Source organism: Apiospora marii (assembly GCF_038362585.1).
Source record: "Apiospora marii strain CBS 49790 chromosome Unknown utg000002l_segment0_segment0, whole genome shotgun sequence".
Classification (NCBI taxonomy): Eukaryota; Fungi; Ascomycota; class Sordariomycetes; order Amphisphaeriales; family Apiosporaceae; genus Apiospora; species Apiospora marii.
Genome location: NW_027117373.1, coordinates 5,215,609 through 5,239,277, shown reverse-complemented (window position 1 = coordinate 5,239,277; position 23,669 = coordinate 5,215,609). Strand labels below are relative to the sequence as shown.

At 57.0% G+C, this 23,669-nt stretch overlaps 8 protein-coding genes across 8 annotated transcripts; 7 read left to right on the top strand and 1 right to left on the bottom strand.

Annotated features, from left to right (window-relative positions):
- Window positions 1–1,301: 1,301 nt before the first annotated feature.
- On the top strand, window positions 1,302–3,331 carry PG985_003381 (fungalysin metallopeptidase; the record flags this gene model as incomplete). The annotated part of the gene is made up of 3 exons (XM_066823150.1): window positions 1,302–1,658; window positions 1,705–3,083; window positions 3,145–3,331. The coding sequence occupies 3 exons, from the start codon at window positions 1,302–1,304 to the stop codon at window positions 3,329–3,331; spliced, it is 1,923 nt and encodes a 640-aa protein (XP_066690582.1).
- A 936-nt stretch (window positions 3,332–4,267) lies between these two features.
- PG985_003380 (uncharacterized protein) lies at window positions 4,268–6,035 on the top strand (the record flags this gene model as incomplete). The annotated part of the gene is made up of 2 exons (XM_066823149.1): window positions 4,268–5,090; window positions 5,203–6,035. 2 exons carry the CDS (start codon window positions 4,268–4,270, stop codon window positions 6,033–6,035), a joined length of 1,656 nt encoding a protein of 551 aa, XP_066690581.1.
- Window positions 6,036–7,364: 1,329 nt separating this feature from the next.
- Window positions 7,365–9,180, top strand: PG985_003379 (FAD-binding oxidoreductase; the record flags this gene model as incomplete). Its single annotated transcript, XM_066823148.1, has 6 exons — window positions 7,365–7,519; window positions 7,593–7,927; window positions 8,004–8,065; window positions 8,122–8,212; window positions 8,275–8,599; window positions 8,676–9,180. 6 exons carry the CDS (start codon window positions 7,365–7,367, stop codon window positions 9,178–9,180), a joined length of 1,473 nt encoding a protein of 490 aa, XP_066690580.1.
- A 923-nt stretch (window positions 9,181–10,103) lies between these two features.
- PG985_003378 (cytochrome P450 monooxygenase) lies at window positions 10,104–11,838 on the top strand (the record flags this gene model as incomplete). Its single annotated transcript, XM_066823147.1, has 3 exons — window positions 10,104–11,226; window positions 11,316–11,582; window positions 11,672–11,838. 3 exons carry the CDS (start codon window positions 10,104–10,106, stop codon window positions 11,836–11,838), a joined length of 1,557 nt encoding a protein of 518 aa, XP_066690579.1.
- Window positions 11,839–12,659: 821 nt separating this feature from the next.
- On the bottom strand, window positions 12,660–14,218 carry PG985_003377 (uncharacterized protein; the record flags this gene model as incomplete). The annotated part of the gene is made up of 6 exons (XM_066823146.1): window positions 12,660–12,739; window positions 12,807–12,855; window positions 12,921–13,138; window positions 13,206–13,272; window positions 13,390–13,617; window positions 13,697–14,218. 6 exons carry the CDS (start codon window positions 14,216–14,218, stop codon window positions 12,660–12,662), a joined length of 1,164 nt encoding a protein of 387 aa, XP_066690578.1.
- Window positions 14,219–15,402: 1,184 nt separating this feature from the next.
- Window positions 15,403–16,205, top strand: PG985_003376 (uncharacterized protein; the record flags this gene model as incomplete). The annotated part of the gene is made up of 2 exons (XM_066823145.1): window positions 15,403–15,904; window positions 16,000–16,205. Coding segments are annotated over 2 exons (708 nt in total), but the record flags the coding sequence as incomplete, so codon positions are not given.
- A 2,147-nt stretch (window positions 16,206–18,352) lies between these two features.
- PG985_003375 (carbohydrate esterase family 3 protein) lies at window positions 18,353–19,608 on the top strand (the record flags this gene model as incomplete). The annotated part of the gene is made up of 2 exons (XM_066823144.1): window positions 18,353–18,458; window positions 18,575–19,608. 2 exons carry the CDS (start codon window positions 18,353–18,355, stop codon window positions 19,606–19,608), a joined length of 1,140 nt encoding a protein of 379 aa, XP_066690576.1.
- A 1,018-nt stretch (window positions 19,609–20,626) lies between these two features.
- PG985_003374 (uncharacterized protein) lies at window positions 20,627–22,684 on the top strand (the record flags this gene model as incomplete). The annotated part of the gene is made up of 2 exons (XM_066823143.1): window positions 20,627–20,878; window positions 20,948–22,684. 2 exons carry the CDS (start codon window positions 20,627–20,629, stop codon window positions 22,682–22,684), a joined length of 1,989 nt encoding a protein of 662 aa, XP_066690575.1.
- Between the last annotated feature and the right edge of the window lie 985 nt (window positions 22,685–23,669).

Sequence of the window (23,669 nt, the reverse complement as noted above, 5' to 3'; positions counted from 1 at the left end):
GCGCCATGCTTTTCTCTCTTATCTTCATCGTCTCTTGCGGCCGCCAGACAACGTCGCATGGCGCCATTGGTGGATATGTAATCACGCCTTACTGCCGCAATGCTTAACAGATATGCGATGCCGGGTGTGGCTGTTGCGGAGATGAGAGCAGCCCTTGGCATCGTGCCAAGAGGACCCGTTTGCTGCAGGAGCCAAACGGCTAGACCACGACGAGAAAGTGCCATTGGGCTCACGGCCGCAGGCACGCTTCGCCGCACCCAGCAATCCGCTATCAAGAGGCATACGCACGGATTCCCATCGTCTCATGCCGATATGTCCTTCGCAAAATGCGGACAGTCCTCCCATGTGCATGTCCCGGATTGGCAGGCGCCCAACTGACCATGACAGGCATTCGGGCGGGCTTGCGTGCTAGCTTAGCTGACCTTCCTTGTCTCGCACTTCTGGGGACCGTTACACCCGCCACGGGGCTATGGTTGCACAATCGCCGACGTAGCACTCGACTTCTAGTCAGTCTTACAGAGGGCCAAGGGACCGGTCACGGAGTTCTCTCGACCCTATTACCAGACAGACAGACCCCCCGCCCGAATGCTTTCATGTCCGCAGCGAAATGGGAGGAATGACCTGACGGTCATGCCAACCCTGCCCGTTCGGCTTTTACTTACTACACCGATATCTCGCCGGGTTCAAGGACGTGTGATGGAATCCTGAACTATGTCTGCCGCGGCGGGCCTCGAGGTAGATCCGGACACGGCCGGATGGCTCAAGGTTTAGTAAGGTTATCCTGTGGTTCGGCGCCCTGACATGGGATGAATCGCTCAGCCTCCCCTGCAGGGTCTCATCAGTTCGGATGTGAAGCCTATGGTCCAGCGCCCTCCATGGCACGCGTGGAGACCACCTTCCCTTTTGTCTTGGCTTCCCACGCCGCAATCTCACCCGAATGGAGACATGGTTGCCCGCCAGACCTGGCCACCATCCACACTGGTTCTGGTTCTCGCCCGCGCCTGCCAATAGCTGCCCTGCATATCACGAATTACGGTGGTCCTACTCGGCCCAGGAAGGTGCAGCAGTGAACCCCTGCAAGGCTATCCGCCCATATTCGGCTGCCTACTGGTCTTGGTGAGCCTCCTTTCGGATTAGGAAGCTCATCCCGCTAGCTTACCTCCGGCCGCTATCACAAGTCATCATGAGAGATCAGCTATATAAGACCAGATCGCATCGCGACAAGATGAAGAAGAGAACCAGGCAGCTCCTCAGCCCAGTATCCAGCTCTCGTCTTCTCCTCTCGTTCCAGCTCTGTCAAGATGCGCTCCTCTGTCCTTCTCGGCCTCCTTGGCACCACTATGCACATCAACGCTCACCCCGTTGCTGGCCACAACAGCTACCAGTCCAACCTCCGCCGCCGATCCGTCGACCTCAATGCCTTCCGCTTGAAGTCGACCGCGGAGTACATCAGCTCCAAGGCTACCGAGGACGCTCTCAGGATTGCTCGACGTGACACCTACGTCGACACTGCTACTGAGTTGGTCAAGACCATTGCCCCTGGCGCTGAGTTCCGTCTCGTCAACGACCACTACGTCGGCGCGAATGGCATTGCCCATGTGAACTTCAAGCAGACCGCCCATGGTCTCGACATTGACAATGCTGACGTCAACGTCAACGTGAGTTGTCTGACGTATCCCCTCTCGAGAATGAACCTTCTAACAGCCTACTCAGATTGCCAAGGATGGAACCGTGTTTTCCTACTCGAACAACTTCTTCACTGGCGAGGTTCCTGCCGAGAGCCCCATGACGAAGCGCGCATTCAGCGACCCCACCGTTGCTCTGAGCGGAGCCACCAAGATCCTCGATCTCGGTATCTCTGGCCAGGCATCTGCGGAGGCGGCTCCGGATGCCAAGGAGACTTACACCCTCAAGGGAACTTCGGGTGCGGAGAAGGACCCCGAGGCTAAGCTGATGTACTTCGTCAAGGCCGATGGCACCCTGGCTTTGACCTGGAGAGTCGAGACCGACATCATGGACAACTGGCTGCTCAGCTACGTCGATGCAGCCACTAACGAGGAGGTCCACGGTGTCGTCGACTACGTCGCCGAGGCTACTGATGCCACCTACCTGGTCTACCCCTGGGGAAAGAACGACCCCACTGAGAGTGATCGCCAAGCAGTCACGAACCCCTGGGACACCACCTCCAACCCCTTTACCTGGATTGGCGATGGCAAGACGACCTACGACACCACGCGCGGCAACAACGCCATCGCCCAGACCAACCCCAACGGCGGGTCGTCGTACCTGAACAACTACCGCCCCACGAGCAGCAGCGGCAACTTCTCTTACCCGTACGACGCCAAGATGTCGCCGCCTTCGACCTACCGGGACGCCGCCGTCACGCAGCTGTTCTACACGGCCAACACCTACCACGACCTGCTCTACACGCTCGGCTTCACCGAGGCCGCCGGAAACTTCCAGGTCAGCAACAACGGCAAGGGCGGCAAGGGCGACGACTTCACCATCCTGAACGCCCAGGACGGCTCCGGCACCAACAATGCCAACTTCGCCACCCCTCCCGATGGCCAGCCCGGTCGCATGCGCATGTTCCTCTGGACCCGGTCCACTCCCCAGCGTGACGGTGCCTTCGAGGCTGGTGTCGTCATCCACGAGTACACCCACGGACTTTCCAACCGTCTCACCGGTGGACCTGCCAACTCCAACTGCCTCAACTCCCTCGAGGCCGGTGGTATGGGTGAGGGTTGGGGTGACTTCATGGCCACGGCCATCCGCCTGAAGCCCAGCGACACCCGCAAGACTGACTACCCCATGGGTGTCTGGGTTTACAACGACCCTGCCGGCATTCGCTCCGTCCTGTACTCGACCAGCCTCACTGTCAACCCCAACACCTACACCACCCTCAACACGCAGAACGAGGTCCACGACATTGGCGAGACCTGGGCCACGATGCTCTACGAGGTCATGTGGAACCTAATCGACATCTACGGCAAGAACGACGGCCCCAAGCCCGAGTTCAAGAGCGGTGTCCCCACCGACGGCAAGTACCTGGCGATGAAGCTGGTTATCGATGCCATGGCTCTGTAAGTACCACCCTTTTCTCTTATGGCCTTCTACCAAGCCGTTGACTAACATATTCCTCAGGCAACCCTGCAACCCCAACTTCGTGCAGGCCCGCGACGCCATTCTCGACGCCGATCAGGCACTTACGGGCGGAGCCAACGCCTGCCCCATCTGGACGGCGTTCGCCAAGCGCGGCCTCGGCCAGGGCGCCAAGTACGCCTCGTCCAGGCGCACGGGCAGCACCACTATCCCCTCGGGCGTCTGCTAGAAGACCACGCTAATACCGAGCATTATCTGAATTTGGGATCGCGTGGAGTTAGATTTATTCTTTTATCATGTCCTGGCATTTATGATCAGATGATAGAGACGGACGGGTATGATGGGATGGGATGGATGGGATTGCTTAATGCATGGGGCGGGTTTTGGGATGGGTTTTGGTTAATTGCTAATTTCGCATACACATTTATGAAGATACCACCGGTTTCGGATCTACCAATATGTTCTCGTGAATGCTATATGTTTTGGTGGTTTGTTATGTCCACGCTTGAGATGAGATGTGCCCAGAACGGAAGGGGTGGTTGGTCCCCTAAACTTTAGTGAGTTGCGGGCCCCATCGGTTCGGGTCTTTTTGGATGCAGGGGTTGGCTCAGAGCTTCTTCAGTGGGTATTTCCCCAAACTCTGCCTAGCCTGTAGGTGCATACTGAGCAAGGGACCGCTGGGATGAACCGAAGGGTCCTTTGCCGGGTGCTTTTGAATACATATTCAACTCTTACTCCCGACTACGCCAGGGAAGCAATGCGAGATGTTTCATTGGTACCGTATACATACAAAATGGTGTTCTAGTACTCAATTCTATCCGGTATACTAATATACACCTGTTCGCATTGGCTTTTGAGTCTGTAAGACTCGGATTTGGTACAGTGCAACATGCACACAGGCGATCTTAGCGAGTGACGTAAGGAACCTGCATAACTCCGACTCGGCCAAACCCCTCCCTCAACGCCGCATCCAGCCGTTCCATTACAGCAGCCTGCAGCGTGGCAATTTCTTCCCTTCCGATGCGCAATCAAGTACGGTGCATCATCGGCTTCATGTCGCGCGTTTTCCTGCCGACTGCTTGATCGGCCTCATTTCGGAACCTGCAGCTGTGCAGCATTTGCATGCAGCTTTCGCGAGCAAGCTACGCCACTTAACAGTTCTTCTATGGCGAGTGGGTCGCCACATACGACCGCAGATGCGGGCGCGGACGCGGGCCCAACGCCCCTGATGAGGCGCGAGGTCGCCGTGTCGTTCCTGTTCAAGCATGCCCCTGGCAACGATGCCCGGGCCCAGGTCGCGCTATTCAGGCGCAGCGGCGACGTGCGGACGTATCGGCACAAGCTCGCCCCTATCTCTGGAAGCCTCGAGGAGCAGGACGCCAACGACGCCCTGGCGACGGCCCTGCGGGAGATCAAGGAAGAGACCGCCCTGGACCCCCCGTCGGACCTCGAGCTCCTCTACAAGGGCAAGCCGTACTCCTTCGCCGACGACTCCATCGGTCGCGAATGGATCATCCACCCCTTCGCCTTCCGCCTCAAGTCGACCGCAGAGGGCGGGAAAGGCGAGGCCGGCATCGTCATCGACTGGGAGCACGAGGGCTGGGAGTGGCACGACCCGCTCTCGGTGGCGGACTCGGACGCGTTCGGCGGCGTGCCGAGGCTGCGCGACAGCCTGCGGCGCGTCTGGCCCGAGACCGACCTCTGCGCCGAGGCCGGCGGGGCTCTCGCCGCGGGGCTGCGGGATCTCCAGACGGACCACGAGAGCGGGGCCCGGCAGCTGGCCGCCAAGGCCGTCTCGGTCCTGCGCGACGTCGTCGCCCAACTGGGGTGCTCGGTTATTATGGACGGTGGTGATGCCTGGTGGGCCAAGGTCCGGATGGCTGCCTGGCATCTCTGGAGGAACGGGCGCGAGAGCATGGGCGCGGCCATCGTCGGGGCTATGGTCTCGGCGCTCGACCGGATGGAACAAGCGGTCTTGCGGGGAGACGGTAAGCGACTTTCGGCGATTCTTCCTTCCTGTTCCAGTGTTTATTCCATGTTATTCCAGAGTCCCATAAAGGATGAAGTAAAAGAATGACTGTTAACGTCGAGATTTAATAGGTTCGCCGGAGGAACGCTTGTCGCGGACTCTGGACGCCATTGACGGGCTGCTTGCTCATCAAGAGTCGGCGGTGGTCAAAATCTCGTCGTCGTTCGTAGACTTCGTCAAAGACCGTGTGTTATCCGAGGGTCGCTCGGAGGCGAGACTGAAGGTATTGACGTTGTCTTCGAGCTCGACCATCGCGAGTTGCCTGGCTCGGGCCACTGCCGCGCTGGACGGCACCGTCATCGATCTCCGCATCCTCGAGTCGCGGCCCCTGTGCGAAGGCGTGGCCTTGGCGTCCTGGCTCCTCTCCTCCGAGGCGGCAGAACAGGGCAAGGATGAAAAGCGCATGGATATCACGCTCTATTCCGACGCCTCGGCCGCGCTGGCGTCCGAGGGCGTGGACCTGGTGCTGCTGGGCGCCGACCGGATCAGCGCGGCCGGCGACGTGTCCAACAAGACGGGCTCGCTCCCGGCGGTCCTCAGCGCCAAGCACGTGTCGCCCGGGGCCCGGGTGGTGGTTCTGAGTGAGGTCGACAAGGTGGCCGGTCCCGGGGACGCGGGCGAGCACGTGGTGGAGGAGAACGATGCGACCGAGCTGACGAGGGGATGGCGAGGTATCGGCGTCAAAGGTGTAGATGATGTGGTGGAGGCGGCGGCATCGTCGTCAGGGGATAGCGGACATGCTAACGCCCTGAAGATCAAGGTGAAGAATGTCTATTTCGAATGGGTGCCGGCGCGTTTTGTGGATGCGTACGTCACGGAAAAGGGGGTATGGTCGGCTGCCGAGATCCAGAAGAGGTCTGACTGGATTGGAGCCGAGATCGACCGGTTCTTTGGCGATCTTTAATTGTTTTAGTTTCTCGTCAGGTTCACCTCTGCCCATTTTACGTTGTTTGCGCGTATCTAGCAGAAGTGCAGACTGGCACTCCATTCTGGCCGCCACCTCCCTTTCCTTCGCCATCCGAATAGTTGTCTCTACCTTCCTATGGTGTGTCTTTCCTGTCACTATGTTTGCAATGGGTGCCATGCCCTTGCAAGGATGGGATGTTAAATTCAAGTACCAAAACAACATGGGTATACGAGGTGAACGCAGGCTTACGGTTCCATCGGTTGCTCAGGGAGGAAAAAAGAAAAGAAAAACGCTGGCTGCGTGACACTGTCCATATACCGGCGAAACAACCAAAACACTCAAGCGAGAACGCAGAGGGCTAGACCCAGACTCGCAAACGCCCTCCGGCATCACGCTCGTTAGGCTGTGCTGACGCGAAGCGCAAAAGTTTTGGAGAGGGGCGAGGCCTGGTAGGCATAGGTGAAACTGCACGAGCTGCCGCGATAGCACGAATGTTTACAATAGCGACTATTTTTATTAACCCCATGCCATTACGCCAAGGTAGTTCAGCTGAAAGGTATTCGGATAACGAGAGTTTACGCCGTCGTATACCTTACTTTGTACTGTAATGTTACTTCCGCGAGCAACATGTTCCCCGGCGGCGTAAACCTTGATGATCCGAACATTTCTAGTAGCATTATACATACGGCAGCTAAGCCTGGGGTTAAAGTTCCGCACACGTGCTGTGTAGCATAGTCTCTAAATATTTGCCGAAAGGGGATGGCGTCGGCCCGGCGTCCGGGAACTACCATGAATATGCTACGGATAGGACGGGATGCGTGTATCCACCTTGGCCCGGATCCATCCGGCGGCAGCGGTGGGCGGTGAAGTTGCATCTGGGGGATCAGATTACGTGTCCGTGTCGTGTATCCTTGCACGTGTCCCCCGGTCACCAACTGCCAACTGCAAGGTACGAAGGGGCCAAGGAACCATTATTTGCCTAAATGTAACCCTGGATGCAGTTGGCCGGGTCGCCCGCGCGTGATTGGCCGCAATTAGACGGACCAGCCAATCGTATTAGACGGATCCCGGCAAGGTGGGTGGGTGGTGGATCAGGTCATTACTCGATACAACGACATGCTTGGCAATCCCGCGACGACTCCAATCCCTTTCCCTCCCATATTAAACGCATGTGTATCACGGTTCTTGCTGGAGTTGGTGTCCCTTTTTTCACTGTCCTGCACCAAGCAACATTTGCTCCTCCCTATATATTGATATTCACCCGCACTCGATCCCGCCTCGTCCAACTCTCGTGGGCTTCCCCGGCTCCGGCTCCCAGCTCCAGACATGGATATGCTCAAGTCCATGACCGGCTTCATGGCCGCCAACCAGTCGCTCGTGCCCGCCACCAGTGCCTGTCTGCGTTTGGGCGAGACCTTCACCAACAATGCGACGTTCACTCCTCAGCACGATATGTACAAGGACTTGGTCCGGATTTCGTGGTACGATAAGCATGGCCTAATATCTGATGACTTTCTCTTCGCAGCTCAAATGGTAACATCAAGGGAACGCCAGGTCGGAAACCACATGGAAAGAGCCCGCATGTGTTTTCATGCCTCGTACAGCGAACGAGGTACAGGACGCCATGTCTATCCTCGCCGAGGAGGATGCCAGTTTCGGCGTCCGGTCCGGCGGCCACATGCCCATCGCTGGCGCGGCCATGGCTGACAACGAAGTTCTGATTGACATGTCTCGCTTCACGGATATCGAGTACAATAGTGAACACAACAAGGTGGTGATCGGCACAGGATTGAGGTGGCAGAATGTCTACGACTATCTCGACCAGTATGGCGTCACCGTTGTAGGCGGCCGTGTTTTGGATGTGGGCGTTGGGGGGCTGATCCTCGGGTGTGAGTAGCCCCTATTGGTCCATTACCGGGGCTACACTACCATGTTTGAGTATGCGGCTGAAGATATACTTCGCAGGCGGTCTTTCTTACCTATCAGAGAGCTATGGGCTGGCTTGCGATAACGTGGTCAACTTTGGAGTAAGTTTGTTATCACACCAATGTCTCCCTTTTTGTTTACTGATGGACCTGCTCAGGTCGTTCTTGCCGACGGGTCGACCGTCAATGCAAATGAATACTCCCACCGGGACCTATTCTGGGCTCTGAAGGGAGGTAGCAACAACTTTGGTATGACTGAGACACATGTTTTCAGAATCCCCAACTTAAGCTGACAAGATCATGAACCATAGGAATCGTAACATCTTTCACCCTCAGGACGTACCCCATCCAGAAAGTCTGGGGAGGGACGAGAGTCATCGGTTGGGACCGGGTCGACGACTTCCTCGACGCCATGATCGCCTATGAGACCGCCCCCGAAAGAGACGAGCTCGCGTCCGTCAACATCAATCTCGCGGCCACCAACGACACCATCATCCTGACGCTGGTCTACCTCCAGCCCGTCGAAAACCCGGCCGCGTTCTCCGTGTTCGACGGCTTCGAGCCCATCATGGACACGACGGGGATCAAGACGCTGACCGAGCTCATGAGCGAGTTTCCTACGCCACCTATACCCCGGTGAGTATTACCTGATCTTTGTCAGAGGCACTGCCTACCTTTGGAATATCAATGCTAATCCGTTACGATGCCACAGCATCCGCTTCCACGCCCTGACCGTCAAGCCCACCAAGGAGCTAACAGCCGCCATCAAAGACCTGATGCTCCACTCCCCGCACATGCAGACCATCCGCGCCGCCACGGCGGGGACCTGCGTCTTCAGCTGGCAGCCCATCTCGGCCCACCTCGTCGAGGCCGGCCGACGGGGCGGCTCCGGCGGCGACGACGTCGGCAACGCGCTCGGCTTGGAGGCGGTGACGCAGTCGTGGTTCCACATCGACCTGCTGTGGTGGAAGGCCGAGGACGACGCGGCCGTCACGGCGGCCGCGGACGCCCTGTACGCCGAGGTCGAGGCCGCCGCCCGGGCGCAGGGGAGCTATATGCCGTATATTTTCATGAACGACGCCAACGAGGGGCAGGATGTCTTAGCCAGCTACGGCGAGGAGAGTGTGAGGAGGATGCGGGAGGTGCAGGAGCACTATGATCCGCACGGCGTGTTTGGTCGGAAGCTGGCGGGGGCTTTCAAACTGCCGCCGGCCTAGGTTGATAGGACAGGGGTGCGTTGGCCTACTTACAGAGGAATAAAATGCAGCTGGGAGGCGGTGATGATTTGATAAGCGTACAGAATTCATAGTTGCTCGCATGTTATCCTCTAAGTATTAACGTCGAGCTAATGCTTACACAGAATGGAATTGTAGTGCAGACTCGAACCTATGACGTTCTTATGAACAAACTTAAAACAGAGATTTGGACGTTGAAGGTGAACTCGCAAAATCCCCAGTTGGTGTGGTCTGGGGGCCGCACGGTACAGCACGGTTAACCATAACCCCGTCTTCATCTTTCCTTTTCTGCATCGTTCATGTGTGTAATCACAACTGACTTTGCGACTCGGGATTTGGTCTGCCCTCTTGGCGAGATCCGAACGACCACCTTGGGGTCTGAGGGACGGAGAGCCATCCGAAGCAGCGAGACATTGTCTCAATTTGAAGCTACTGGGCGGCATGGTTTTCCGAGCGATGCCCATCCACAACGCGGGGTGAAAGTAGCACAAGGGCTGGATCTGAGGGCGGAAATCTCCGCGAATGTCTCACATCAGACCTGTGGTGCGAGCCGGACCATGCTGTTTGACCGGTCAGAATACCAAAGCACGAACCCATTGGAGCTATCACACTGGCTCGGAGTTGTGCCGACGAGTCCCGAACGCTCGCATCAGTTTGGGGGTCCAAGCCAAGCAACGCCTCAGGGAGTGAAACAGAGATACCACACCCTGCAGCCAACGATAACTTGTGGTGGGCAGGAATGGGCTGCCTACACGTGGTTCGTAAACATAGACATATGAAGCATAGAAGCGACATCCGAGCCGTCTTTCGTCTCTCTGTCTTCACTTCCAATCAAGGAGGGTTACACAAACACCGTCTCACGGGTAATCTTAAGCTCTGCTTCGGCAGCATATACTTCAGCCACCATGTATCTGAACACCTTTTCCCAAGTCTGCCTCCTCCTGCTCTTCTCCCACCTGTCCATCACGTACCTGGTGCACTATGCCAAGCGCTGGTCCTCGGCCAAGAAGGTGCGAGAGAACCGGCAGTGCAAGGAGGGCAAGACGGAGCGGCCGTGGGACGTGCTGGGCCTCGGCAAGATCATGGCGTCGGTCCAGGCCGTCGCCCAGGAGAACCCGTCCGAGTACCTGGACACGCTGTGGGGCGAGTACGGCGACACGTACGTGGCCAGCTTCTTCGGCGTCAAAGTCGCCTTCACCCGCGACGCGGCCAACCTGCGCCACATCCTGCTCAGCCGCTGGACCGACTTCGACGCCGGCCGCAACATCCGCGAGCGCATGATGGAGGACATCTCGCCGCGCTCCATCAGCGCTGCCGACGGGGCCGCCTGGCGCGAGAAGCGCGGCATGTGGCGCCAGCAGTTCTCGCGCCTGCCCGACCTGTTCCACATGCCCTCGCAGGACATGCACTTCCGCCGTCTCCTCGATCGGATCCCGTCCGACGGCGAGACGGCCGTCGACGTGCAGGCCCTCCTCGTGGACATGGCCACGGATCTGCTGCAGGAGTTCACCACGGGCGAGTGCGCGGACTGCCAGACGCCCGACAAGCAGACGCCCTACCAGAAGCAGTGGATGGAGTCGGCCGCGCGGGTCCAACGCAACGTGGCCTGGATCGGCAACCTGGGCCCCCTGTCGCGGCTCGTGCCCATGGGGCCCTGGAAGAAGGACGTGGCCGTCTACCACCGCTACATGGGCGCCATCATCGACCGCAAGATCGCCGAGATCGCTAAGACCACGCTGCCTGTGGACCCGGCCGCGGGCGGCGAGCAAAAAGAAGAGCGCCAGTCGCTGCTCGACGGCCTGGTTCGGTGGACCGACGACCCGCTGCTGATCCGAGACTCCATGATCTCCATTTCGTTCAGCAATGACTCGCTGGCCGGCATCATGACCGCGACGCTTTGGTTCCTGTCGCGGGACGCCAGGGTGTACGCCAAGCTCCGCCAGACCGTCCTCGACACGGTGGGCTACGAGGTGCCGACGTACCAGCAGATCGGCGGCTTCCCCTACCTCCAGCAAGTTACCAACGAAGGTGAGTAGTGACACGCCCACCCATGCCATGCCACGTCTTGCGTGATCATCCACTCGACCAATGCTAATCAATGTGACGATAACCGACAGCCATGCGCCTCCTGCCCCCGATCCCCGTCAACGCCCGCATCGCCAACAAGGACACCTGGCTGCCGACCGGCGGCGGCCCCGAGGGCAAGGACAGCCTGCTGATCAAAAAGGGCCAGCCGCTCGTCCTGTCGACCTGGGGCGCCGGGCGGCACAGCAAGAACTTTGGCGACGACGCCCTCGAGTTCCGCCCCGAGCGCTGGGACGACCTGTCCACCGACACGCCCGGCTTCCTGCCATTTCTCATCGGGCCGCGCACCTGCAGTGGACGTAAGTGATCCCTCCCAGTAGTAGTAGAGAAGGAGGAGAGATTCTTATTGCTTGACATGATGCTGACTCAACCCTCGCGTGGTATCCAGAGGCGTACGTGCAGCGGCAGTCGACCTACACCCTCGTCCGGTTCGTCCAGCACTTCTCCAAGATCGAGAGCCGAGACAGCCGTCCCTATGCGCCGCGCACGCGCCTGGCCCTGTCCAACCGGAACGGCATCTGGGTGTCAGTGATGCCCGATCCCCTGGCAAAGTAGAGAGGGTTAGAGGAGGAGGTTATCTGAACCCCATTTTCGTTAACGGATGGGGCGCATTTGGAGGGAAAAGCAAGCTTGATTCGGTTCGCCTGGTGGTGGTGCACGTCGTTGAAAAGAATAGCAAAGCTTTACAAAGTCTACACGGTGTTAATTGATCTCTTCTTGAATCTTACATCATGAAGCAGAAAACGGAGTCTGTGCAATCAGTCGTTGACAGTGCTGGTAAAGTCGGACATGGGAAGAAGATGTTTGCGCTGTGTCGCTAGCTGCAACCCCATTACCGCGAGTGTTCATTTATGCGGGGTTCACAGGGGATGTGCCGAGCCAGGTTGCTACTTGGAAACAGGGGACGCAGCCAGCACCCCGCGTTGGCGACCCCTGCCGCAATTGCAAATGGGGTCCAGCGGGGGCTGCTAAACGACGCCGCACAGGCTGGAAAACCCCCCATCAAGTCAGAACACACCGTCGCCAGCTCCTGGAAGGCCACTGACACAATACCCACGGCAATCGCGTAGCACGTCAGTTAAGCGGATATCACTACAGCACAGGATACAGACTTAAGTTTTGCCACTTATGTTGTACTGAGTATGAAGCAATTCAAGTTGAACCCTGAAACAAACATTCTTATCGAAATAACCCCCAACGGGAGTTCGCCATAGCCCCCGACACGGTCCAGGCTGTGAGAGCAGTTGGCCTCCCGAAGAAAGGAACGGCGGTTTTGAACAACCCGCAGAAAGCAAAAGCGCCAAGAACCATTGCGGTCTTCGTCGTGTGCAGAAGTTCGGGGTGGCATCGAGTGCGCTACTTTCATCAAGCCTAACTTAAGCAGAGCCAGGCTTCGGGATGCTTGCCGCATCAAGACCTGATGCATAAATGGTGAGGTACTGGGACATCTTCGAGTCTGGTCATGTCGAATGTCAGCAAGCCTCCGCTAGAGGTCAACGATAGACACAAATTTGGCGACTTACACAATCGGATGCCATGCGTGAGCTGGATTGCCATGTATTTGGGGGTGGCCTGCATAGCACATTGGTCAATACATGTGCCATGCTAAGACGTGGCACATCAGCGGGCCAACTTACAGCCTGCTTTGCGCCCTTCTGGAGCCAGTCTTGGATCGCAAACGCGTCAGCTTGGGCAGCGTTCCAGATGTTGGTAATAGCGGCGATGTTGGCGGCGAAGTCTTTAGCGTCCACAGCCGCCGCCGCCACCAGGCTTGCCCGAGCCGCTTCAATGTTCGACTTCTTCGTTTTGAGGGCATTGAGCTCGGTATTCTTGGCGTCAATCTCGGATTTGCACGCTACTCAATGTCCGGTGGTCAGTAAGTATATCACGATCGGGGCGCCCACGCTTTCCAGGAAACAAACCGGCAAACTGAACGCCCGTGGCTATTAGGCCAACACCAAACCCCAATGTGATCAGCCCGCCGGCAGCCTGTTCGCTTGGTTAGATACAATGTTTCGTCTCGCGTGGGTTCCGCTGTCGTCTATGACTCACCCACAAAATTGGAGCAAAGGGGCCTGCCCAAAACCCGCCAATAGCGCAACCAACCCCGATGGCGGCGCCCACGCCGAAACCAATGAGGAGGTTTTTCAGGTGCTCCAAACGATCGACTAGTTCATTGAGTTCCTTCTGAACCCTGGCAATGTCATTGTCAATCTGTTGGTTCTGTTGCGATGCCCACTGGCTGAAGGACACGGCTAAGGCGTTGAACTCATCCAGAGCACCGTGCAAGTCATTGGCAATCTTCTTGGACTCCGCCTCAAAACCTTGGGCCTCCTTTTGTGAAAAAGGAGCAATAAAAGTCAGCGGGAATTGATGGCATACAAATAAATGGCGAGAGAGAAAGAGACCTTACCTTGATGGCGTCCTTGATGGCCTCCTTTCTCTCATCCGTGGACAGAGTCTGGTCGGCACACATGACGATGACAACCTCGTCAAAGTTGGTCCCATAGACAGCAATCTTCATCGCTAGCTTGCGGCTTTCTTCGATGATGCCCCGATACTTTGACTGGAGGTTTTTCAGCTTGGGCACGAAAGCATCCCCCTGGATGTTGTTTTCTTGGTCTACTTTGAGCAACATGATCATTAGCTTGTTGAACATGTCCTCGTTCTTCTTGCAGGCCTCGACGGCCTTCGTGGCCGACTCCTTCAGCACGGTGATCAGGGTCTCATCGTCGGAGAGGATCTTGGCCATCTGGTCGTAGATCTTTTGCTTCTCCTCATCGCTGTATGCAGGGGGGAGGTCTGCGGCGTTGATGATGGCCCGGTCCTCGGCCGAGAGGTTGCGCACGCCTTCGACTACGCTGGCTCCGCCCTTGCCCTTTTCCAAGACGGCCATGGTGACGGAGTCGTAGGATGGGGGAGCTTCGGCGGCCATGTTTGCAGATTCTGAGTAAGCTACTAGGAGGGGTATTGGGGTCAATGGAGATGAGTGCTTGAGGACTGGGCTTGTTTGGAGAGAATGGGCTACGCAAAGCGGGAATCTTACTGCTATTTATACTTGATCGCCACTTCCCAATTCAAAATATTCGTATTGTATTTCAACGAGGGCGAGATATGACATCTCAGCATCGACCACGGTACATATATTCAGCTTTGCTGTCTCGCTCTAGACCACGCCACCGATGCACAACTCTGCCGCCTCGAGAAGCCGCCGCAGATATACAGCTCTGCCGTCCCGTTCTAGAACAAGCCACAAATGTTCAGCTTTGCTGGGCTCTGTTGTGCCTTGGACAAAAGCAGGAGGCTCAGCCGCATGCACCTCGGAATCTTAATGATTTAATAGGCCCCGAGACACGACGGCGTCTAGAAAAGCGCAACCGGTTGCATGACCTGGATTGCGACAGTAGCCGCCCCGTAGTAGCACGACTCCGGGACTCGGTGTGGGCATTGTGTTGTAGGACTTAAACCTCCCAGCAGTATCTCAACTCGAGCCTGAAAAGGGGGATAGCACAAGAACCTATGTCATCTCAAGCTGACAGTCTCAGATAAGACAAGTTATGATGATTGAATGAGTAACTGCGAAAAGGGCTGGATGGGGTCCGTCTCAGGTGGCCAATGAACGACAAGTGTAATGATCTTCATCTTGAAGCAACCTGCTGAGGTCGGGATATGAAACTGCTCGCAGACTATATCCCATATATCCCATGTGATAGGAACACAGTTGCCAGGAGTTCCGCGGAGATATATTGTGTGGGGAGAGTGAGTCAAAGCCGTTGACTGCAGCTACATAAGTTACACCCAACATCGGCGGGGTAATGTACGCCCGGAGTGACGCATCAATCAACGTCACAAGCCGCGCTCGTGAATAATCGCCCATTATACTGTACCAGTCATCGTGAATTGGCTGCCCGGTTTCGGGATTCGGTACGGTAGTCCGCCGGTTGCCGGAGGGCCGACCCATAGCGGCCCTCAAGTCCTGGAGTAGGGCCTCTCGGGTATAAAGTTGGTCAAACCCAGAGTGCTAGCTCCAAGGCTTGATGGATCACTCACCCGCTAACCAACGAAGAATAACGACAGCTTGCTCAGCTCTCATCGCCCAAGAATACCAGTACAGGCGCAATGGCTTCCACGGAGAAAGCGATCGAGGAGGCCCTGTCGTCCATCCAGGCCGAGCCCGCGACCCTGGACTTGCTGCGGCGCTTGCACACACTGGCCCTCAACGAACCGGCCTTCGTGAGCACGGACGGACAGCCCGAGTCGGCGGCACTTGACCGCTTCGTCGCTCTCGAGCCCGACAAGGCCGCCCTGGTCTACCTGCTGCTGCGCGGGAGCGGTGCCCGCTACATCGTCGAAGCCGGCACCTCGTTCGGCGTCAGCACCATCTACCTGGCGCTTGCGGCGAGACAGAGCGCGCTGGCCGCAGCCGGAGCAGCTGCGGCAGGCTTCCAGGATGGCCGAGTGATCGCGACGGAGAACGAACCGTCCAAGGCGGACAAGGCCAGGGCGCACTGGGCGCAGACCGGCGAAGGCCTGGGCGACTGGATCGATCTGCGCGTGGGGGACATCCGGGAGACTTTGAAGACGGATCTGCCTGAACAGGTCGACTTCCTCTTGCTGGACAGTAAGTTCCGACACTCGTCGACCTCCTCCGGTGCTATCATCATTGCCCTCGAAGAATGGTCAGTTGGGCTAATTGACGCGGGGTGGGATTTGCAGTCTGGGCGTTTCTTGCGCTGCCGGCGCTACGCCTCGTGAAACCGAAGATGCGCATCGGTGCGACTGTGGTAGTCGACAACGTCGTGGCCGCCAAAGATAGGTACGCCGACCTGTTGGCCTACCTGGACAACCCCGCCAATGGCTTCAAGACGTCGACTGCGCCTTACCCGGGCGGTCTGCTCGTCGCCGTGTACGTAGGAGGATCTGGGTAGGCAATCAGTCATGGCAGACATTTGTGAAACCTCGAGAGGTTTGGCGGACAAGGAGGTTTGGCTTGGCAGATACATAAAAGGAAGCGGGTTAGGCTTCCCGTCGGGTACCTTTTTCAACAAAGGGCCCTAGTCGGCAAGCTTCCCGAGTCCCGCAGTCTTGGCCTCTTTCCTTAGTGGATATTACGGGCACTCTTCGTCCGATATTTCAACCAAAAAGGTACCCGAAAATGAAAAGTCACCTTGCTGTGATACGCAAATGCAGCGAAAGTATCCCACCACTTCTTGTTGCTGCTGAGTTTAGGGGGTGCAGGTGACCGCACCCCGATTGGATGATGCGCGTGTCGTTATCGTGGAATCGGCAGCCAGGCGTCGCTCGGGACATTACGACCAGCCACGGTAAATGGAGAAGGCGAGTCGGACTTACGCGGCCCTCTCTTTCAGTTTCTGCCGCGCAGCCCCGATTGACTCGGGAACAGGAGTGAATGACCAGGCGCGACTCAGGCGCAGAGTTTTTGCTGCTCCTCCACCATTCGAGACTTGCCCAGGGCCCTTGGGGGACTGGAGTTACAGAACGATTAAATTGATCAGCTAAGCCTGCGCACCCTAAAAGCTTCAGCACCCCAACTTTATGTTGCAGCCCCCCTCGATTCGAGTCCCACCGATGCAGTAGTTTTGCCCCTCCCCCAAGAACTCCCCCTTCCACCAAGCATTTCTGCTACCGGGGACCCGAGATCCCGCATGTCACAGATGGCAAACAAGCCCAACTAACGCCGTTTTGCTGTCTTGGCCAATGGGCGATGCGGCAAAAGCAAGATGGTAGATACGTTTCCAAAACATATATCCCGTCAAACCACCGATATGCGTTCGTACCTGCAAAACGGCTAGGCTAGATGCTTGCATTATATACGTACGTACTCCGTACTTGGGTAGCTGAAAAACAGACGAGGCAAATGCGTACATATAGTAGGCTCGTTTTAGGTTAGGGAGATCAGATCCGATCTGGGCGGGGGCTAGCAGGCTAGGCCAGGAGGGGTCCTGAGACTTTGTCATAAGAGGGTTGGCCAAAAGCTTAAGGCGGCCTTGGCGTGCTTGCACCATGACTTGGGGGCTGGAACTTTGGGGGACGGGGGGATGCACGCGATTGCCGTCCCAGCGCATATCAGATACAGAATCTGTCGTAGTGGCTGCCACGACTTCCTACTATCGAGCCCACGAAATTAGATGATTCAGAACCCGTCGATGCCCGGACTGAGACGGTCATAACTGCTGGACATGAGAACGCGCACACCTCACCACGTATTGTAATTTTAGTCCCAATGACCAGATGTTGCCATTTTTGACCTATCAACCATTTCACTGCCGCGGCTTCGTCGTCATCTTCGAATTCTTCAACACCCTGCCCGTTTCAGCGGCAAGCCCTTCCCTGTCTCGTCGTTAGGCCCGACATGCGGCATTCGCCTTGGCATTAGGACGATAACGGTTGCCCGCACCAGGGTCCCCGGGGCCAACCACTCGTCCGGGGTAGTGTAGTCCAGTGCCAGGCGAATGGCAGCCCAAGATGCCCTTTCCATTGATTGCTATCTATTATTATACGCGGAGCCTAGGCCGATCGGTAAGTCCCCACTGTCGTCGTCAGTCAATGATACGCTTTTTTGGGTTGTCGCAACTGCGGCCAAGCAACACTGAATGTATCAATGCTCAAGGGTAAGACAGACATTGCGTCTGCCGTACGCTGTGTGCGTCCCGTCCCCCAGAGTGTAAGCTTGTGGCGCGCACCGGCGCCCAGCACCAATAAAACAAGATGATGCCCAGTCCCGAGTGTGCCTCCTCACACACACACACAATCCTCCCCGTCGTTCGCTTGGCTTTGGTCTCGCATTGCCGAGTCTTCGTTCCTATTTTCGTTCTCTGCGTTTGCCGTTACACCGGCAAACTTCGTCCCTCGCGTCGGAAAGACAAACTCTCATTCTCTTCTTCTTCTCCCTTCCTGTTCCTTCAAGATCCCTTGGTCGTGTCTTTCTCAACGCTTTGTTTAAGGGTCACCAAAGCTTGATGGGCCAGTAGTACCTGAGGTTGTCACCCGTCACTCTCCTTATTCCGTATATCCCTTAATCAGGTCTCTCGTTATCACTCTCATCAGCATGAAGGCGTTCATTGACAACGTGTCGCAAACATCGTACGTGTCGGCAATTGTTGCTCGAAAGAGACTCTTGTTTGGCGTATCGCTAGTGTTTCTGATTCTCATTGGTGAGTTGGCTCATTGGCCGTTCGCCATACATACCATACCTCCCCATCAGCTTTGCCATGAGTTGGAGCTGGTAGCTAATCCGACTCTTGGTCCTCTTTAGCGATATCCTTAACAGAAACCGAAGACCCCAACTGGACCCATGGTAGCGGCCGGTTCTCGCATTTAACATCGCACAATGGCACTCTCGCGAACGGCACTTTCTCCTACGGGTCAGAGGGGCCTGGACATATCGGCGCAGGCTACAAACGGCCAGGCTATGAACGACCACTGGCCAATGGACTCCCGCTGAGGATCATGGCCATCGGCGCCTCGACTACCCGCGGTGACGAGGGCTTCGACAACAATGGATTCCGACGGCCGGTCCGGGACTACCTGACCTCCATCGGCAACCCCGTCAACTTCGTCGGCCCCCACCGCGTGGGCAACATGACGGACAACGACATTGAGGCATGGCCAGGGGCCAGGACGGAAGTGATGCACCACCGCGCCGAGCACTCCCTGCCCTTCATGAAGCCCAATCTGGTGCTAGCCAACCTGGGCTCCAACGACTGTTTCCAGAACTTTGACATCCCCAATTTCTACAAGCGGTATTACCAGTTCGTCGAGTACGTCTTCGAGGCCTCGCCACGGGCCACGCTCATCATGGGCACGCTGCTGCCGACGACGGAGACGGAACGATTCAACGCGTCGGAGCGCGTGGTCGAGGTCAACCGGCAGCTTCGGCGGTTGTACAAGATCCTGCAGAAGGAGAAGCGGGCTGTCGTCCTGGCGGAGATGATGAGCCCCGACGGCATCCACCCCGAGAACCTTGGCAAGGACCTGATGCACCCCAACGACGCCGGCTACGAGATGATGGGTCGCATCATCGTGCAGGCCATTATCGAGGCCGATTCCAAAGGCTTCCTGCGCCCCGCCGAGCCCGTTTATGGCATCCTGCAGGACGGTAACCTGGAGAGGCAGGACGACACCTACAAGGCTTGGGCGGAGGCGAAACGTATAGATGAGGCGAGGGTCAAGGAGGAGGAGGAGGCCGCAGTTGCCAGCATGGAGTCGGAGCTCAAGAAGTACATGGCCGAGGTCGAGGCCCACCAGCAACAGTCGGCGCTCGCAGCCAGGAGTGACGACCCGCCACCACCTTCGTTAGCATGATCGGGTAGAAGACATAAGAACTCATAGAGTACACGTAGATTGGAATTGGCGTTAGGCTTTCTTATTTCGACGGCGAGAGTGATATCCTGTTACCTCTGTGAGAGGTCACTATGGCTCAATTGCCATATTAGAGACATCTATCAACTTAGGAGATGAAAATAATCAAAAGAGAAGAAACGTTTTCAATCCTTGATTCGTTGTTCATTGGGTCCGAATAAGCTATCCCTGTCACTCGTCAGTGGATGTTTGCTAATTGCCTCTCATTAGCCTATTCACTAACCTAGCAAGCCAACGAGCGAGCAAATGGTAAGCGGCCCAGCAGCAAGTCGCCGTGGTCTTTTACCCCGGACCCAAATTTGGTGGGGTGGGGAGCTTGCGGCGCAATTGCAGGGGATGAGGATACCGGTAAACTGGCTCTGGGCCCCCACAAGTTTAGCGATGCAGGCCTCACTCCCCCCAGGCACACTGCACCGCTATTGGAGCCATTTCAATGCTCCCACCTTGTGCGAGTCTCGCCATGCTGGTAAGAGTGAATGGAATGTTTTGTCTTAGATCTTTGCTATAAGCTTTATACTTGACATCTTCTTCACATCAGGATGCAACGCTGGTCCGGGGGTGAAAATATACGAGGGTAGCTGGCTACACGCTGGCTGGCGATTGGATAGCCCCCTGACTATAAGAGGTAGGCAAACATGTATGTGAAGTGAGCAAGGCGTGAGTGAACGGTGTTGTATCTGTCGTTTGCAGTTTGCTCTAAAGGCTTGCCTAGTGTCTGTTTGTTTGTTGGTCAGGGTCCCAAGCAGTCCATCCGCCGCATAAACCGCTTGAACTGCCTGCCTACCCAACTTGACGCCAAGCCAGACTTTTCATCTGCTTTGTGGTTTGGCGAAACCTCTTCTGCCAGTCCAGGCTTTTCATTCGTTTTGTGGTCTGATGAAACCTCTTCGCGCCTATTACCCTCTTTGGAGTCCATCACGTTTATTCGCTTCGATATCGCAGACCTAAACACCACCCCACCATGCCGTGCTTGAAGTCGGATGCGCCTCCCGGAACGCCGGACGAGCGCACAATCGAATCGCTACTGGGAGCGCGCAACTACCAGAACAAGGCTACAGCGTTGACCAGGTGCCTGCACGAACTCACGGAGGAGGAGAAGACGAATGTTGGACTTGTCAAGCTGGGCAAGAGATGCACCAAGATACCGGGCGACCCCTTTGGTGTGTTGTCATCGTGGGCCGGTAACATTGCTCACCACCAAGACGAGCGCATGGTATGTAAAACCATATTTTCTACCGATCTTGACTGATGTTTCACTAACCAACGTATGTTATGCTACCAGGTTGACATCATGGAGCCCATGTTTGAGCGTCTCCGAGGGTTCTCTCGGCTGGATGGGGATGCATTGCTCGAGAGCATCAAGACGATGCTGGCCAGAGTGCCAAATGCAGACGTGGTTGAACTGGCCAAGGCTGTCGGCGACCACGGGAGCATCAAGATCGCCCACGACCATGAGGAAGAGGTTGTGGTGGGCTTCCGACTGCAGTCCAAAACCGTTCACCTAATGCAGTGCCGCGACATTGACCTGGACCAAGCCAAGCCATTCGGTGCCACCAAAAGACACTGTGACGTTGTACGCAGAGCCAAGGCGGCTTTCGACGAGCCGCAGATGTCAACCACGCTGCAGCAGGAGTTCATGGCCACGACGTTTCTCGACATGAAGAACGACAAAAGTGCCAGTACCGGACCAGCACAGGGTACTGAGGGATACGAAGATGAGCTCAGCAACACAGCTGTGCTTGGGGAGCTTAGATCAGAATCCCAAGAGCGCTTCTGGTTGCACCTTAGCCGCGACGAAAGGGATCGGGTTCGGCAGAGTCCCTTGCCCCAGAACAACCAAACTCGGGGACAGGTTTTCTCGTACATCCGAGCTAACTGGCCCAAAGAGTCGAACAACGGCGCATATGATGTCGACTACTTCTACCATTACCTCAAGGACAAGGTGGCAGCAGAAAGCGTGTGGGAACTCGTGGACTCCGACATTGTGATCGTCACCGACTGCAAGCGAAGAGTGGTCTTTGCCAGCATCGAAGGGGCGGCCCAGCTGCTTTTTGGCCCCTCGGTGCTGAAGGAGATGAACGAGTGCATCGACCTGTTCTCGTTCTTCGTGCCCATGCCGCGGCCCGAAACCAAGCGACACGTCGTGGACCGCTACATCCAACGAATCCACCCGGAGCTGGACCCTTCCAAGGCGACCGTGACGGGGCTGCCGCAGGCCAAGATGGCCGTAGCCCATTTCGGCTGTTGGTCGGCCAAGGGCGACCCGAACGGCAAGAGGATCATCCGCACGCTCGATTCCCGCTTCGGCCGCAACGACGACGCGCAGTACTGGCCCTGGGAGCTCTTCGAACCGCACATCTGCCCGGCCGTCCTGGGCAAGGCCACCGAGGTCCTCCGCCTCCTGGTCGCGCCCCTGGACCCGGCCTACTACGACCTGTGCCGCCGCATCTTCCGGCAGCTGCCGCCGCGCCACCGCCTCGAGACCACCGCCGACGTCGAAGAGGACGACTTCCTCAGCCTCTTCGCCGTGGGAGTCAACGCCTACACGCAGCGCCACCGCGACACCAAGGACATGCACGGCGGGCTGGCCGGCCTGCTGACGCTGGGGAGCTACACGGGGGGCCACCTCTGCCTGCCCCAGCTGGGCCTCAAGACGCGGTACGCGCCGGGCGCGTGCGCCGTCCTGCGCGGCGACAAGATGGAGCACTTGGTCGCGGACTACACGGGGCCGCGCTACTTCGTCATCGGGACCAACCACGAGAGCGTGAAGCGGCACGCCCTGCGGAAGATGCACGAGAGCAGCAGCAGCGGTAACAATGCGACGGGCGATGGTACTTTGCCGCCGCTGCCGCCGCCTCTTGAAGGCGGGAAACCGATCTACTACGACGAAGACAACGACGACGTGGTGGGCTTCCCCATCGAGACTCCGTGCGTCCAGTACGGGCACGACGAGCACGACGAGCCTGATCGAGTCTGGACGAATGAAGAGCTGCACGAGGCGGCGGCGTTGTCGTCATGAATAGCTGTGGGGGGCTGGATTGGTTTGACGCTGTATATATAATGGCCTGTAGTCGTTTCCGTAGAGCCGTAGGCAGACCAAAATGTCTCTTAGACGTATGTATGATGATTGCTGTGGCGAATTTGCGAGGCAGGTAATCGATCACTAATCAAATCCGCATTTCCTCAGAATGACAGTGACTGTAAGTGACATCGCATCCTTACTTAAAGCACGTCAGTTCGTTGCAACCCGTTCTGGCCCATTCCATCGAGACCACAGTGGGGGCAAAAAAAGAAGATGCCGAGATAGGTGGTGAGCTTGTCGACGGTCTGCAACGCCTGTAAATTATTGACGCATGCGATGGTGTGAGGGTAAGTCCGGTACGGAGTTTGAGTCCGAGGGCGCCCCCACGGTGCGGATTTTACGATGGTGATAAGTCAACGAAGTGTGTGTATCAAAGACTTCAGCCACGACCGCGGCTCGAACCCGAGGTGGATTGGTCAATGAAGTGTATCAAAGACGTCCATCCCGGTGCAGAACCATCTGTTTTACCACCCGGCCACCTATTGGCGACGGGTGGAAAGCAGCTCAATTGGGCTTATGTAGCTGGGTACCTGCACCCAAAGCTCGAGGCCTGCTGGGCGGAAACGGTCTGCATCCTCCGGGTCAGAGCCGACGGCGTGGCTTCTGGCAGGTATGGCACGATTTCATAGCCACGAGAGACGCCCACCGACAGCGACGAGGTTCGCGACTCATGACAATCCCGGAGATCGGGGATGATGATGCGTACTGAGGTCAAGAGATAGACAAGTTGCCCAACTGGCGATTAGGTTGGCTGTCTTCCTCCCCATACTTGCACCATTATGCAGGCATCATTCGGTCAAGTAGCAAGCACAGTACAGTACCCGTGAGAGTTTATCCGTAAGCCCCATATTCCAAGGTGGACGTTGAAGACAGCATCGGCCGGTCGATTCAGGTCGAGAACCTCCTGCGAACTGGGCAAACG